Source organism: Chamaea fasciata, unplaced genomic scaffold (genome assembly GCF_029207755.1).
Source record: "Chamaea fasciata isolate MVZ Bird 193981 ecotype frontalis unplaced genomic scaffold, bChaFas1.0.hap1 SCAF_67, whole genome shotgun sequence".
NCBI lineage: Eukaryota > Metazoa > Chordata > Aves > Passeriformes > Sylviidae > Chamaea > Chamaea fasciata.
The window spans coordinates 151,574-167,140 of record NW_027094152.1 but is presented as its reverse complement, the minus strand read 5'-3'; the positions used below and the strand labels follow the sequence as shown (position 1 = coordinate 167,140).

The window sequence follows — 15,567 nt, the reverse complement described above, 5'->3', positions numbered from 1 at the left end:
AAGGGAAGGCGGAGGAGGAGAAGAGGGAAGAAAGAGCCGCGGGACGGAGCGGGGCCGCTGCGCTCAGGTAACCGACCACGCCCGGAGCAAATCACCCTCCGTTTCCCCCGGGGAGCGAGAATGGACATGGGCAGGCCGAGGGTTTCTCCGCCGGGGATTTGCGGGGCGATGAAAAGGTTCCGAGGGTTGGGAAATGTGGGAATTGTGCGGGAGAAGGGCGGCAGGAACAGCTCCAAGAGCCCCCGAGGCTTTTCCCAGCGCCCAGGGGCGATGCATTCGCAGCTCCTCGTGCCCTCGCCACCCCTCGGAGCTGTCGAAAATTGGGGGGTGGGGACCTCTGGGGTGCTTTGGTGGCCCTCGGAGCAGAGAGGAGGCGGCTCAGGCAGAGCCACGTGCCAGCAGACCCCCAGACGTGCGCGCAGTGAGTTTTCCAGCGTGGAATTTCACCCCGCTCTCCCACGGGAACAGCGAGGATAAAACCGGCGGCTCTCCCCGGGCCCTGCTCCTGTTTCAGCCTGGGCTGCTGGTGGTGGCTCCTGGCAGGTCATCGGCAGGGCCAGGCGGCCACCGAGCCCTGGCGGGTGTCACCTCCGTGCCCGAGAGCCCCGCGGGGCAGCGGGGGTGGCAGCGCCGCTGCTGCCGCCGCTTCCTTGGCCCTTGGGATAGAAAATCGCTCTGGGGCCCCTGGAGCTGTTTCACAAGCCAGGGCAGAGGCGAGGCCGCTCCCCCGCGGGCCGGGGCGAGGCAAGAGGGAGATTCTCCTGCCCCGGGGCTCCTACCTGCTCCCGGTGCCCGTGGAGCCAGCCCTCCCGATCCCTCTTGTCCTGCTCTTCCCTCCCTCCCTGTCCCCGCTCCGGGATCTCCAGAAGTTTTCTCCCCACTCAACGCTGCTGCTTTCTCCTTCTCTGCTCTCCATCCCTACTTGGAGACAGTTGCTTGGAGACAGGACTCTTGGCTCCTTGATGTTTCAATCCTTTTTTTATTTTTAATGGGGGAACGGTGGGGCAAAGATGACACCATGGGTGCCACCACAACGGGGAGGAGAGTCCGGGAAAGATCTGGACCCCAGAGGGAAAGGTCTAAACCAAGCAAAACCAGCATTTGTTTTTTTTTTCCTCATTAGGAAATATCCAAACCCCCATCAAGTCCCCCCCAAAGCTCCGTGCCCAGCAACAAATCCCAGGAGGGTCCTTTTGCTCCCTTCTCGCCCCTGGCCCCCACCCAGGTGCGGCATGAGAATGAATTCCTTGGCTGGGGGTGGCTTGGAGGGTTATTTTCCCTTTCCTGACGAAGAGCCCAGGCTGGTTGGCAACATTATCCTCCTGTTTTCTGCACTGCTCCGCGTAGCGAGAGAAACCGGGAGAAAAAGGGAAACAGAGAAGCCACAGGATGCACCGTTATAAGAGGAACTTTTCCCCCAAAATAGAAGCTTTTCACAGTTTTTTCACGAGGCGTCAGCAGCTCTTAATGCTGCACGAAACTGTGAATCCTGCCTGGAGCAGCCGGCGGGAGCCTGTCAGTGCTCCAGGCTGCAGCTGCAGCTTCTCCCGGGCTGTGGGGCCGGCCTTGCCCCCCAAAACCTGCCTGGGGTGTCGGGAACCAGCAGCTGGAAGCTCAGCCCGGGCTGTGCTTCCATGCCAGCAGCTCTTTCTGCACCCCTCGGGGTGGTAAATCCAATCTATCCCAGCTGGAGGGTGCAGAAATCCTGCAAGGGAATGGATCGAGACTTTGAGTTTCGCCCTGACCTGTTTTTTAACTGTGAAAGATCCGTCTGGAGAGCCCCAAATGTTCATTAGCTCAGCGCTGGGGCCGAGGGATGCTGGGCTTGTGTGAGGAGTTTGCGTTTTACCAGGAGTACACGGCTCCGTCTGGGTTTAAATATTTATGAGCTGAGCGATGAATCCTTGGAGTTCTGCAGCCGTATCGATGGCAGGGTGAGCTGTCAGGTGGCTGATTCCAGGCCTGGGAGACGGGATCCAGCTGGGGCAGAGAATTCCAGCATGCAGGGAATTTCCAGAGCCCCCCAAAGTCCTGGCTCGCAGGCAGCCCCTGCTGCTTTGGCAGGGCAGGGGCTGGAAGGGGCAATTTTTTTTTTTTTTTTTTTTTTTGCTTGTTCTAGACCTTTCCTTCCGGTGTCAGCTGTTTCCCGGGCTCTGCTCCCCACCAGTGTGGAGGCACATCCCAAAGTGTCCTCTTGTCCCCGCTGTTCAAGATTGGGTTTTGCCATTTTCACAAAGTTCTGGTTGAAGATCTCTCCCAGTTGGCTCCAGTTGGATATCGAGGCTGTAAATGCCATTTTTTCAGAGCTACCTCTCCCTCCCTGGCTGCTGATGGGGCCCGTGGGGGGCTTGGAGCAGCTCTCCTGAGCGAGGAGACCCCCTTGTAGCCTCATCCAGGGAGCCAAACTGCAGGACTGGGGATTTTCAGAGAAGCAGAAAGGGAGGGGTGACCTTTGCTGCTCCTCCTGGTGAATCCGTGGATGGATCCAGCCCCGCGGTGGGTGCCTGGAACCCGCTCCCTGCCAGGAGCCAGGACTCCGCTGCCTTTGCCAGGAGGCAAATCCCAGGCTGGACTCTGCTCCTGACGTGTGCAGGATGCAGTGACGGGGAAGGAGGGACAGCCCCGTGCCCTGCCTCGCTCCAGAGCCTTGGCCAGAGCCACCATGGCAGGGCACTCGGTGGCCCGCTGGCCACCCCAGGAGCCAGGCACTGCCCAGATCCACAGGGAAGGCTCTTAGCCCCGGGGTGAGGTGCTTGGAGAGGGGCTGGGAGCTGGGGGAGCCTCGCTGGGGCTGGGGGGAGGTTGTCACTGTGGAACCTTCAGAGCAGGGGACAGCTCTGTGTGCACTCCGTGGATTGATTTTGGCTGATCTGTTGGGTGGCATGAGGAGGGCAGAGCTGGCAGCGAGACCTGGGGACAATGGGGAGACAAGGGACACCCCTGTCCCCACGCCAGGACACAGCCTAGGACTCGCCTTCCCAAAACCTTCCCGTCCCCAGGGTGGGGAGGTGACACTGGGTGGGGAGGGGGTGGCTTTGGGGTGAGATCCGTGTTTGGGGTGATCTCACAGACCCCTTTGCCCTCTCCTCGCAGAGCCTGCCAAGAGAAAGCGATGGAAAGCCCAGGGAAGGGCAGCCCCGCCGGGAAGATGACAGCCATGGCTCGCAGCCTGTAAGTACCTCCTGCCCCTGCCTCTGGCACTTCTCCTCCAGCCACTTTCTCCAGGGACTTTGCTCTTTGCCCCCAATCCCACCCACGCCACAGCAACGCCTCCGTTCCCCATGGATGAGGTGGAAAACTCCCGGCAGAGCAAGGCAAAGGCAGGATCCCAGCTCTGGGGGATTTGGGAATGTGTGGTCCGGGTTTTTGGGGTGTTTCCCCATCCCAGATTTGCTTTTTCCAGCGAGGGATGCGTTGCCCTGGTCTGCGCCAGCCTTTCGGCCCCTTGCGAGGTGGATGATGCTGGATTTGGGGGGCAGAGCATCCAAGGAGCGCAAGGAAAATGGGTTTGGGTTTGGATCGCTGCATCCTGTCCCCAGCCATGCTGGGCAGGGTCCTGACAGCACCAGGGAGGGGTGGAAACGCCCCTGGCTCTAGACTGGAGAGTCATAAATTTTACTGGGGCCGGAGCAATGTCCGCTCATATCTCTGATATCCCAAAGGCTTCTCCATTCCTGGCCGGGGAGTGGGAGATGGAGGGAGGAGGAGGAGGATGCTGTGGGGGGTGAAAAGGGGGCTTGGTGTGACCCCCAGAGCTCGGCCTCTTTGCCTGGGAGTCAGGGTGATCACGGAGCTGGACAGGTGGAACTCCTTGGGGAACAGGTTCAGGAGGTTTAAACTGGAGAGATGGGAGCAAAAAACCCTTTTAATTACAGCCCCGGTGGCGGTGCTGAGGGAGGGGGATGTCACTGGGTGGCTGTGCCGTGCCACGGGCAGCTGTGCCAAGCCGTGCTGTGCCATCCCATGCCGGGCCAAGCCGTGCCACAGCGTGGGCTCGCTGGGGAACAGTCAGCTGAGACTTTTGTGTTCCTCCGGAGGAGGAGGAGAGGGGCAGCTCCACAGCTGCTCCCGACCCCTTGTCCCCTGCCCCGTGCCCACCTCGGTGCCTCCATCCTCCTTCTCTCCTCCCGGGAAAACCTTTCCTCCTGGGAAGGAGGTCCTTGCGAGCTCCGCAGCGTTTCGTTTCTCCTGCCAGTGACAATCGTGCTTTTGTTTTGCCTGGCTGCCAGAGGGGCAGGCGGGGAATTTGGCCGCCCGGAAAAGCTGCCGGGAACCCTTTCTGCCACACAATTAAGCACCTGCTAGAAGAGAGCAAATAAGCCAAATCATGCGGCTGGCAAAACAAGCTTTACGTGTGTTCCTTCCCCGTGACCAACTCCAAGAAGCAGAAAAAGCTCCGGGGCTCTGCAGCTCGGCTGCTCGCAGCTCCCGGCCCGGGGGATTCACCAGCTCCCGGTCCCGGCGTGGGCACGGAGGCAGAGCCGGGAGCTGCCTCAAAAGCCAAAAAAGAGCTTTTCCCCACCCCAAATTAGCGGCTCCATCTCTTTTCTGCTATGGAGAGACAGATCCCCGTGCTGCGTGTTCGGTGAGGCGGGGGGCGCCGGCCGGGCTTTGGGGGGGCTCTGCCGGGCTTCTCTGCGGTGTCGCATCAGTGTCAGCCCGGGCACGGCTTGATCCGAGAGGGGAAAAAGGATCGGGGAGTGCAGGGGGCCGAGCTGAGCGCGGCTCAGCGGCGGGGATGAGGAGGGAAGGCGGCGGAAAGGCTTCGGGAAGGGATGGCGAGCATCACATGATGCGGATGTGCGGGGTCACAGCAGCGGGGCCGGCCGTGCCCGGCGCCTTCCCGGCAGCCGCGCTGCAAAGATGACTCGGAGGTTTTTTTGGTTTTTTTGGGGAGGGGGGGGGTTTAATGCCCCTGAGGGTTCAGATTTTGGGGAGATGCCCTGGGGGTGAGGAAAGGGGGCTGCAAAAAGCCCCGGAGAGAACGGTGGAAAGGCAGCGCCGCAGAGTGTGGCCTGTGCTTGGAGGGCGCCGAGGGATGGGGCAGCTTCGCTCCCCACACCCCACGAGAAGCCCTCCGAGGGTTTGGGGGTGCCCCGGGGCTTGTGAGGGGTCTCTTCCACCAGCAGCACCACACACGGCCCAGCTGGGAGCTGGCACCTCCCTGAAATTTGGGGAGAGATGCTCAGAGGGATGCAGGAGGGTGTGCAGCCCTTCCCCAAATCAGGACTGGGGGGCACGGGTGCACAGGAAGGATGGAGGTGAGGTTTAGGGGGGGATGAGGGTGTCACCCACCCCCGTGGATGTCACCGAGGGGCAGGGGCAGGGTGGGGGGCTCATGCAGAGGCGGGATAGGGATCCGTGGGGTGCGGGATTGGGGGCCAGGATGGAGCTTCCTGTACGGGAGGGTTTTAGGGCCAGGATGGGGGTCCCAAGGCAGAACTGGGGGCACAACCACAGCCCCCTGAGAGGGAGGTTTAGGGGCAGAATGGGGTGACATGGAAGGCAGGATTAGGGGGGCACAGCAGAGTCCCCTACCAGGAAAAATTAGGGGTCACGATGGGGGTCCGGAGGCAGAACTGTGGGGCCACGACAGAACCCTCTGCAAGGGAAGGTCAGAGGGCATTATGGGGTCTCAAGGCGGGTTTAGGGGGCCATGCCCAAAGCCCTCTACCAGGGAGGTTTAGGGGCAGGATGGGGGGGGTCCCACAGCCCATCCCCACAAGTGACACACTGAGGGTCCCCACACTCGGCAGGACTCACCCGTCCCCCCCCCGGGAGCCCCCCCCGGTGTCTGTGTCAGCCAATGCGCGGCCGCGGGGGGGGCTCGGGGGCGGCGCTCGGCCGGGGCCGCTTGTTTTTTGTGAATGAAAGGCGGGGCGGCCGCGACTGCAGCGCGCAGGGCAGCGCCGGGCGCAGCGCGCAGGGGCCGCCACCCGCGCAGGGCTCCGCGCAGAGCAGCGGGCCGCGGATGCGGAGATCGGGGCGGCCCCGGTGCCGCCATGGGCCCCCTGGGCCCCGGCTCTGAGCCGCCCAGCCGTGCCCAGCCCAGCCGCGCAAACTGCGCCGTGGCCATGTCCGGAGGGGCGAGCCCGGCCCCGGCCCCTGGGAGCCGCCGCTTCGTCTGTGTTGGTGTAAGTACCGGGGAACCCCCCCACCCCCGTGTCCCCGCCGTGTTCCGTCCTGCGCTTCCGCCCCGCGTCCCGCTCCGCCTCCGCGCATCCTGCCCCGGCCCGGCCCGGCCCGGCCCGGCCCGGCTGCCGGACAGGGGACAGCGAGGGCCCGGTCCCTTCGGCGTGCCCCGCACGCCCCATCCCGATGGCTGGAGCCTTCCCCGAGCCCCCACGCCGGCTCCCGGTGCTCTCCGGTCCCCTCGCCCGTGTCCCGCACCCCCTCCCGCTGCTTCCCGTCCTCCCCGCGGTGCCCCGCAGCCCCGATGCCGGCGCTCCCAGCTCTCCTGAGACTCCTTGCCGTGCCCCACACCCCCGGCCTAGGTCCTCTCAGTCTCCTTGCCGTGTCCCGCAGCCCCGATCTGGGTGCTGCGAGCACCCCCAAACCTCCCCGCACCCTCTCCCGGTGCTCCCTGACCCCTTTGCAACGCCCCGCGGCGCCGATTCGGCTGCTCGGAACATCCCTGAGACCCCTGGCGATGCCCGCACCTGCTCCGGATCCTCCCCAAGCCCCCTTTGCCGTGCCCGCACCCGTTCCCGGTGTTCCCCGACCCCCTTTGCCGTGCCGCCCGCACCCCCGATCCGGATGCTCCGAGCATCCCCGAGACCCCCTTCCAATTCCCCGCACCCCCCAACTCTCCACTCCCCGCTGCCTCCCCAAACTCCCGCACCCTCTCCCGGGTGCTCCCCGAGCCCTTTGCGATGCTCCTGCACCCCCCAAATCCTGGTGCTCCCCGCAGCCGGTCCCGGTGCCCCCCGCCCGCCGCATCCCCCCGGTCCGGGCCGTGCTGCAGCCCCGCTCGGGGCCCCGTTTCTCCCGCACCGCCTCCCGCCGCGGCCTCCACGCAGCCCCGGCAGCTTCCCCGGGGCCGCCCGAGCCCCGTTCCTCCCGCTGCCCCCCCTCCCCCCGTTATTTTTGTGCCTCGCCGCCGTTTCGGGGCGGTTTCGCCCCGGTTTTTGGGGGGGTTCTCCTCCTCCCCTGGCGGGGTGCGGGATGGAGGATTTGGAGCCTGGGAGTTGCTAAGCGACGGCTCCCGGGGTGATGGTGCAGTTGCCTTGGCAACCGCGGGCTGGGAGGCTGGAAGGAGCAATTTTGGGGTTCTCCTTTGGGGGGGGGGTGTGGGTGGGAGTTGGGTGCCCGTGGTTTGGGTGGGGGGCTGCGGGGCTGGAGCTGCCCTGCTCCTCCAGGAAGAGCTTTTTCCTTGGGGGGAGCTCCGATCTCTCTCGGCATCTCGGGTTATTTTTACTCTCCAGTGGGTTTTTGGAGCTGTTCCCAGGAGAGAAGTGATGCTGGAGAAGGTGAGGAGGGGGCTTGGAAAGGTTCAGCCCCTCCTGGGTGGGTGAGGGGCTGTGACCTCCCCCCCCACCCTCTCAGAGCTCCCCAATGAGGTTCTGCCTTGTGGAGGACCCCCTCTTTGTCCCCGCCGCTGTCCCCCTCTTCCCCTCCTCACGGCAGGCACTGATCCCACAAGGATTTAGCCCTTAATTCCCATGAGGCCCCGGACTTTCCGAGCTGCCTCGGCTGGGGGTGGGCTGAGCTCCCTCCCCACGAGGGACAAACATCCCAAGTGCCAACTGCAGTTGTCACCGCTGTGCCTTCCCCCTCCATCCCAACGAGCTCGGCTGGGCCTAAAAATAACCCACAGCAAAGCTCCCCGAGCTCCCCCAACGCCGGAGATCTCCTGGATCTCCTGATCCTACAGATCCCTGCGAGGAGCAGAGGGCTGGGGACGGCAGCAGAGGGGGATGGAAATGAATTTCGAGGGGTTAAAGGGGAAGGAGCCCACCTCCCCTGCTGCTGCTGCTGCTGGTTTCTCAGAGCCCCTTCGGGATGAATCCCCCGCATCCCAAAGGATGGAAGGGCCATGGAATGCGGCGACAACTACTCAGGGAAGTTTGGCCTCGGGACCAGCCGGGTGTGGGAGCAGCTCCGGGTGTGGGAGTAGCTCCGGCACCCGAAGTGACCTGGATTTGTGCCACCTGCCTCGGCCTCCACCTGCCCACGGGGCTGGTGGCGGGTCCAGGTGTGGGTCCAGGTGTTCCCCGGGGAGGCTGCGCACCGAGGGAGGTGCTAACATTGGGAAGTCCTTGCCAGGCTGCCGGTTTGGGGAGCTGTGGTCCCACGTGCAGGGCTCCGTTGCCATCGTTACCGGGTATTTTTTTGCTCACTGCGCTGGTGGTTTATTATAGCAGCTCGGGAGGCCGCTGCCAGGAGGGAGCCACGAGGGGGAAGAGATCCGTGGCCTTGGGGAGTTCAGAGGAATTGGGATTTGGTTTGTTTTTTTTTTGTCCTTCTTGTTATTCCAAGGGGGACGAGATCCGTGGCCTTGGGAAGTTCAGAGAAATTTGGATGTGGGGGATTTTTTGTCCTTCTTCCTGTCCCAAGGGGAAAAGAGATCCGTGGCCTTGGGGAGTTCAGAGAAATTGGGATGTGGGGGGGGTTTGTCCATTTTTTTATCCCTCAATCCCCTCAGTGCTTTTCCTCCTGGAAACCACATAAACCCTCAGGTTCACGCTGAGATCAGTTAATTCTGGCTGATCTAGGCTCTGGCTTTGAGCAGGGAACGGGTGACACACCTGGGCACACCTGGGCGCTGCACATCAGCTCTGCAGCAACCGCAGCACCAGCGTCTCTCTCGGGGGAGTGTCGGGGTCACACCTGCTCCTGGGAGCTCTCCCAATCCCCGTGGCTGCTGAGCTTCTGGGAAACATGAGGAGTTTCTTCTCGCTGCTCTTAGCTGGGAGCAAATATCCCCTGGGGAATGGGGTGGGAAAAGGAGGGGGCAGCTCAGCATCCCCTGCCAGGCAGCGCCCGAGTGTGCGCTGGGTCAGGCGGCTCTGGAAGTTTCTCCTGCAAATTCTGGAGAAGGAGAAAAGGAAGAGGAGGAAGGGGGGGGGGGGGGGAAAGCCTGATCTCACATGAACAAGCATGAGCCCGAGAGCTGGGAGGGAGGAGGGCGCAATCCAACGCAGGCCATGTGTCTGACGTGGCACAGCAGCCACACTGCCACCAGAACATAAAATTTTAAAGGGGACTGGCGGGGACAGCGAGATGGGGAAGGGCTGGGCAGCTGCTGCAGAGCTTCCCCGGCCTGCCAGGGAGTGTCAGCATCCTCCTGCTCTGTGCCCCTCTGGTGCCCTGGAGACGCCTCCCCGCGCTGTCCTGGCTGCGTTTGCCGAGCCCTCGTTAACCCCCTCCCCCCCCCTCCCCCGCAGGTCCCAATTAATGGATTCTGACATGGATTATGAGAGGCCAAACGTAGAAACCATCAAGTGCGTCGTGGTCGGGGACAACGCGGTGGGCAAGACCCGGCTCATCTGTGCCCGCGCCTGCAACGCCACCTTGACCCAGTACCAGCTCCTGGCCACCCACGTGCCCACGGTGTGGGCCATCGACCAGTACCGCGTCTGCCAGGAGGTGAGGGCTGCTGGGGGGGCTCGTGGACACCCCCGGGGGAGTCCTGAGGAGGTGGAGCCCTGTCCTCCTCACGGGGGGGGGTTGTGTGTTGTCACCAAGGGTGGGGACATCCCTGTTGTTGTTGTTGTCCCAAGGGGGAAGAGGTCTGTGGCCTTGAGAAGCTCAGAGAAATTGGGATGAGGGGTTTTTTTGCCCTTCTTGCTGTCCCAAGGAGGAAGAGATCCGCGGCCTTGGGAAGCTCAGAGAAATTGGGATGTGGGGTTTTTTTGTTGTTGTGGTGGCAGTGAGGCTCAGCGTCTGAGGAGCCGGATGCTTTTCTGTTCCCCGCAGGTGCTGGAGCGCTCCCGGGATGTGGTAGACGATGTCAGCGTGTCCTTGCGCCTCTGGGACACCTTTGGTGACCACCACAAGGACAGGCGCTTTGCCTACGGCAGGTGAGGACAGGCAGACCCCGGCGCTACCCCCGGGCACAGAGGGAGCCCCCAAACCAGACCCCGACCCCTTTGTCCCCCTCACAGGTCCGACGTGGTGGTTTTGTGCTTCTCCATCGCCAACCCCAACTCCCTGCACCATGTGAAGACCATGTGGTACCCGGAGATCAAACACTTCTGTCCCCGCGCCCCCGTCATCCTGGTGGGCTGCCAGCTGGACCTGCGCTACGCCGACCTGGAGGCCGTCAACCGGGCGCGGCGACCCTTGGCCAGGTGCGACCTTGGAGACGTGGCTGCCCGCCCTCCTTATCTCCAGAGCTCTCCCCGTTAATTATCTCCCGTCTCTTCCAGGCCAATTAAACCTAACGAGATCCTCCCTCCGGAGAAGGGCAGGGAGGTGGCCAAGGAGCTGGGGATCCCTTATTACGAGACGAGCGTGGTGGCCCAGTTCGGCGTCAAGGACGTCTTCGACAATGCCATCCGCGCCGCCCTCATCTCCCGCCGCCACCTGCAGTTCTGGAAGTCCCACCTGCGCAACGTGCAGCGGCCCCTGCTCCAAGCCCCCTTCCTGCCCCCCAAGCCCCCTCCTCCCATCATCATCGTCCCCGACCCCCCTTCCAACAACGAGGAGCGTCCAGCCCACCTCCTGGAGGACCCCCTGTGCGCGGACGTCATCCTGGTGCTGCAAGAGAAGATCAAAATCTACGCACACAAGATCTACCTCTCCACCTCCTCCTCCAAGTTCTACGACCTGTTCCTCATGGACCTGAGCGAGGAGGACCAGCAGAGCACGGCGGGGCACGGCTTCGGGGCGGCGGGCGCGACGACGGCGGCCGCCGAGCGGATGCTGCACCAGGAGGAGAGGCACCACGGGCGGGATTTCCTCCTGAGGGCCGCCAGCTTCGACATCTGCGAGAGCGCCGAGGAGGCCGGACCCGGCCAGCGCAAACCGTGCCTTAGAGCCTCCACCAGTGACGGCATCCTGCGGGGCGACCGCTACGACAGCGGCGAGCGCGGCGGGCTGCGGCGCGGCCGCAACCTCTCCTCGTGGAGCCGCGCCTTCGCCAGCATCCAGGAGGAGATGGCCGAGGACCCGCTGACCTACAAGTCCAAGCTGATGGTGGTGGTGAAGATGGACTCGTCCATCCAGCCGGGCCCTTTCCGGGCCGTGCTGAAGTACCTGTACACGGGCGAGCTGGACGAGAACGAGCGGGACCTCATGCACATCGCTCACATCGCCGAGCTGCTGGAGGTGTTCGACCTGCGCATGATGGTGGCCAACATCCTCAACAACGAGGCGTTCATGAACCAGGAGATCACCAAAGCCTTCCACGTCCGGAGGACCAACCGGGTGAAGGAATGCCTGGCCAAGGGGACTTTCTCGGGTACGGCTCCAGGAGCAGCAGTCTGGTCCTTTTTTGGGGGCTCCAGGAGCAGCAGTCTGGTCCTTTTTTGGGGGCTCCAGGAGCAGCAGTCTGGTCCTTTTTTGGGGGCTCCAGGAGTAGCACCCTGGTCCTTTTTTTTGAGGGCTCCAGGAGCAGCAGCCTGGTCCTTTTTGGGGGCTCACAGGGTGGGGTATAGCTTGGAGCTCCTGGCTTTGTAGCCGTGCCTCCACTCCACCGCGTTTTTTTGGGGGGGATTTTTAATCACCTTTTTTATCACCGTTTTTATCACCTTTTTATCACCTCTTTATCACCTTTTTATCACCTTTTTATCACCTTATTTTAATCACTTTAGGGATTTTTGTCGCTTTTTTTCCCCCTTTTTTTCCCCCCAAGAAAGGAGTGTGACGCCCTTCCCCAGGGTTTCCTGCTCCCCAGCTGGCCCGGCAGCTCCTGTTTATTTACGGAAGAGCTGCAGAGGCGACTTCCTTCTCTCGCAGCCCGGGTTTTCACGGGGTCACCCTGATTTATGAGGAGCAAGCGCCCTCAGTAGAATTTCCCCAGCTTTCCAGCGAGCACCACGGGCCACCAGCACGAGGTGACATCCCAGGGGGACGGGAATGTCCCCAGCCTTCCTCCGGCTGGGATTTATTTCGGGGAGATTGATCCTAATATGGTCAGGCTGTCCCTGTCAGGGACAGATGTGTGGTGGCCCTTGCACACCCCTGGGAGAAGCTCTGGAGAGCGAGGCAGGAGGTCCCCGGCTCTCCAAGGACTCAAGTTTGGGTGTGACATTTCCTTCCCCGGGTTTTATTATTTGTTGAAAAACAACACTGAGAAAGTTTTATTATATGTTAAAAACGTTCCTCTTGCTGGCAGACGTGTTGTGATCTGGGAAAAAAAACCCCAAAAAACCAGAAAACCCCTCGGAATAGGCAGAGCACTGCTGAGGCTCCTCTGAGCTGGATAAAAACGAGATATTTTATGGAAAAAGACAGGATACGCCAGGCTCTGCCCACCTTCCCGGGGCTGAGGTGTTTTTGTGGCTGAGCCCCAGGTGACAGCACCCCTCTGCTTGTCCCCAGATGTCACCTTCGTGCTGGATGACGGTGCTATCAGTGCCCACAAGCCCCTGCTCATCTCCAGCTGCGACTGGATGGCCGCGATGTTCGGCGGCCCCTTCGTGGAGAGCTCCACCAACGAGGTGAGCAGAGCTCCCCCGGGAGGCTGGGGACACGGCCGGGGGGGTGGGGGGACACGGCCGGGAGGTGACAATGTCCGTGCGTCCGGCAGGTGGCACTTCCTCACACCAGCAAGAGCTGCATGCGGGCGGTGCTGGAGTACCTGTACACGGGCCAGTTCAGCTCCAGCCCCGACCTGGACGACATGAAGCTCATCATCCTCGCCAACCGCCTCTGCCTGCCGCACCTGGTGGCTCTCACAGGTGAGGCCGGGGGGGGCTGTCACCCCGCCCCTGACCCCCAGTGTCCCCTTGAGGGGCTGTCACCCTGTCCCCGCCACCCCCCCTGAGCCCCAGTGTCCCCCTGTGCAGAGCAGTACACGGTCACCGGCCTGATGGAGGCGGCGCAGATGATGGTGGACATCGATGGGGACGTGCTGGTGTTCCTGGAGCTGGCCCAGGTAGGACAGGGGGCTGTGCTGGCAGGGCTGGGGGCGCTCCAGGTGACACACACAGGGGTCTGGCAGGGCTGGGGACACTCCAGGTGACACACGCAGGGGTCTGAGAGGGCAGCAGGTGACACACACAGGGGTCTGGCAGGGCAGGAGGTGACACAAGAGGGTTCTGGCAGCTCCGGGAGCTGGACAACCATGTCTGGCCTTGGGATGTCCCTGGAGAAATGAGGTGAATCGCTGGTGCTGGCCCCTTCCCGATGTCCCTGAGCTGGTGGCCCTGAGCCGGTGTGTCCCCTCCTTCCCCAGTTCCACTGCGCCTACCAGCTCGCCGACTGGTGCCTGCACCACATCTGCACCAACTACAACAACGTCTGCCGCAAGTTCCCCCGCGACATGAAGGCCATGTCGGGAGGTGAGTGGCGGCCAGGGGGGAGGGAGGTGACAGGAGGGTCCCCGGCGGTGCTGGCAGCGCCCTGACGCCGCCCCGTGTCCCCGCAGAGAACCAGGAGTACTTCGAGAAGCACCGCTGGCCGCCGGTGTGGTACCTGAAGGAGGAGGATCACTACCAGCGGGCGAAGAAGGAGCGGGAGAAGGAAGACTACCTCCACCTCAAACGGCAGCCCAAGAGGCGCTGGCTCTTCTGGAACGCCTCCTCCTCCCCTTCTTCCTCTCCTTCATCGTCGGCAGCCACAGCCTCCTCTTCCTCCTCCTCCTCCTCCTCCTCCTCGGCTGTGGTTTGAAAGCCCCGTTGCATCCTTGCCCTGGCTCCAGCGAGCGTCCCTGGGAGGAGACGGGGAAGAGGAGGAGGAGGAGGAGGAAGGGTGGGATGCCCTGCCCCAGCGCCAGGCGTGGAGAGGCACAAGCCCCGGAGGTGACAGCCCCGGAGGTGACAGCCGGAGGTGACACGGGCCCTGGGGAGGGGCTCGGGGCCAGCCCCCGGCGGGCAGGACTGGCAGAGCCCGAGCAGCAGCAGCAGCAGCAGCAGCAGCAGGAGAAAACTCACCCACCATTACGGGAGCACCCAGGGCTGTGTCGTGGTTTCATTTCGGGATTTTTTTTTTCGTTGGAAATCGGTTTTGTGGTTGTTTTTTTTTTTGGAATATCGGCAGCACGAGGAAGAAGATGATGAAGAAGGAGGAGAAAAACACATGCTGCTTCCACTTTGATTTGGAAACAGAAGCTCTGGGACGTGGTTTGGGTGTCTGGTGGCATCTCAACCACCCGGAGCCACCGTGGGGGTCCTGCCGCCCCCCTTCGACTCACAGCAGGGTCAGGCACAGGGCAGGGGACGTCGGTCCCCAAACGCCTCCAGGCACTGCAGAATTTCCCCTACAAGTGGGGTCTGTCCTCAATCAGGGCACGGAGGGGAGCCCAGTCCTCTCATCCTCCCTGTTCTTAACTCGTCAGTTTTGTTTAGACAGAAACATAAAGCAAAAAAAGAAAAAACAAAAACCCCGACCCCATCCCAATCCCAATCCCTCAACCTCCCGAGCCCTCGGCTTGGGCTTTTAGCCTGGAAGGCTCCGCTGTAATAAACGGCATTTGAAAAGCCCGGCGTGGTCCCTGTGTGTGTGGGAGCTGCTGGACGGGCACGTCCCTGTGCCAGCCTCGGGGTGATGCCAGCACCCCCTCCCAGCGCCCCCGGGACGGGCAGGGACAGCCAGGACACCCGGCAGGACCCGAACGCCGGGCGGCTTTTCCCAATGGACCAACCCTGCAGGGCTCGGCAGGGCTGCCAGGCTCCCCGAGCTCCTCGCCCTCCCCAGCTGGGATGGGGGGACAAGCTCCTCGGAGCCCATCCCTGCCGAGGCTGCCGCTGGAGGAGCACCAGGGGATGCTCCCGGTGGTGTCCCCTCCCAATCCTCCTGCCAGCGTGGAGCACCTTGGAGCCTCTCATTCTGCATGCCCTGCCCTCAGAGCAAGCTGCCTCCTCACCCTCGGTGTTCTCAGCCCCAGTGAGCAGGTAGGACCACGACTTTTCTCTTTTTTTTTTTTTTTTTTTTTTTTCCCAACACGATCTGGGTGCTCACCGCCGCTTCCGAGCCCTGTCCGCCTTCTCCAGGGGGGCAGGAGGCGAGCCCTGGCACTGAAGCCTGCATGCGCCTGGCTCTGCAGGAGCTCCTCCTGCCCAGGTTTGCACGGCTCAGGGGGCACACAGCAACGCCCAGGTGCCTCTCCTCTGCCGGGCAGGTCGGCGACAACCTCCAGCTTTTCACCGCAGCCCCACTGCTGTTAGAACAAAATAAAAATCCCCGCGGGCAGTGCAGGGGCTGGAGAGCAGCTCCACAGTTTGGGGTTTTTTTTGTTTTGGGGTGGGGGGGTTTGAGCAGAGCTATTTTCTCACTAAAGCACTGCATGGGTTTGCAACACAGCTACTGCAACACACAGAGCCCTGGCTGGGTGAAGCCTGAGCCCCCCCATCGGTGTCACCCCCGGTGTGAGGGACAGAGGGACAAGTGTCACCCCCACCCCTGCTCGGGCAGGGGACTCTGGTGTAGGGTAAATCAAAAGCCAGGGTGGCTGCTGAGGGT

The 15,567-nt window shown here is 62.6% G+C and overlaps 1 protein-coding gene across 5 annotated transcripts; it reads left to right on the top strand.

The window, feature by feature from the left end:
• Positions 1–15,042, top strand: LOC136304289 (rho-related BTB domain-containing protein 2). Of its 5 annotated transcripts, XM_066207919.1 has the most exons (11): positions 1–67; positions 3,094–3,171; positions 9,387–9,588; positions 9,919–10,022; positions 10,107–10,292; positions 10,371–11,404; positions 12,487–12,605; positions 12,695–12,845; positions 12,954–13,042; positions 13,343–13,448; positions 13,535–15,042. In XM_066207919.1, exons 2-11 carry the CDS (start codon positions 3,113–3,115, stop codon positions 13,774–13,776), a joined length of 2,292 nt encoding a protein of 763 aa, XP_066064016.1. In that variant the 5' UTR covers positions 1–67; positions 3,094–3,112; the 3' UTR covers positions 13,777–15,042. The 5 variants fall into 5 exon arrangements, with proteins under 5 accessions (XP_066064016.1, XP_066064013.1, XP_066064012.1 ...); XM_066207916.1 differs by lacking the exons at positions 1–67; positions 3,094–3,171 and adding an exon at positions 4,316–4,585; XM_066207915.1 differs by lacking the exons at positions 1–67; positions 3,094–3,171 and adding an exon at positions 5,946–6,134.
• Positions 15,043–15,567: the final 525 nt, after the last annotated feature.

What these genes read in the sequence shown, in the direction of transcription:
- LOC136304289 (XM_066207919.1), top strand. Translation starts at nt 3,113, where the DNA reads ATGGAAAGCCCAGGGAAGGGCAGCCCCGCCGGGAAGATGACAGCCATG. An exon ending in GCGCGGCGACCCTTGGCCAG is followed by an intron (nt 10,293 to 10,370) that starts GTGCGACCTTGG and finishes CGTCTCTTCCAG; the next exon opens with GCCAATTAAACCTAACGAGA. An exon ending in GGCCAAGGGGACTTTCTCGG is followed by an intron (nt 11,405 to 12,486) that starts GTACGGCTCCAG and finishes GCTTGTCCCCAG; the next exon opens with ATGTCACCTTCGTGCTGGAT.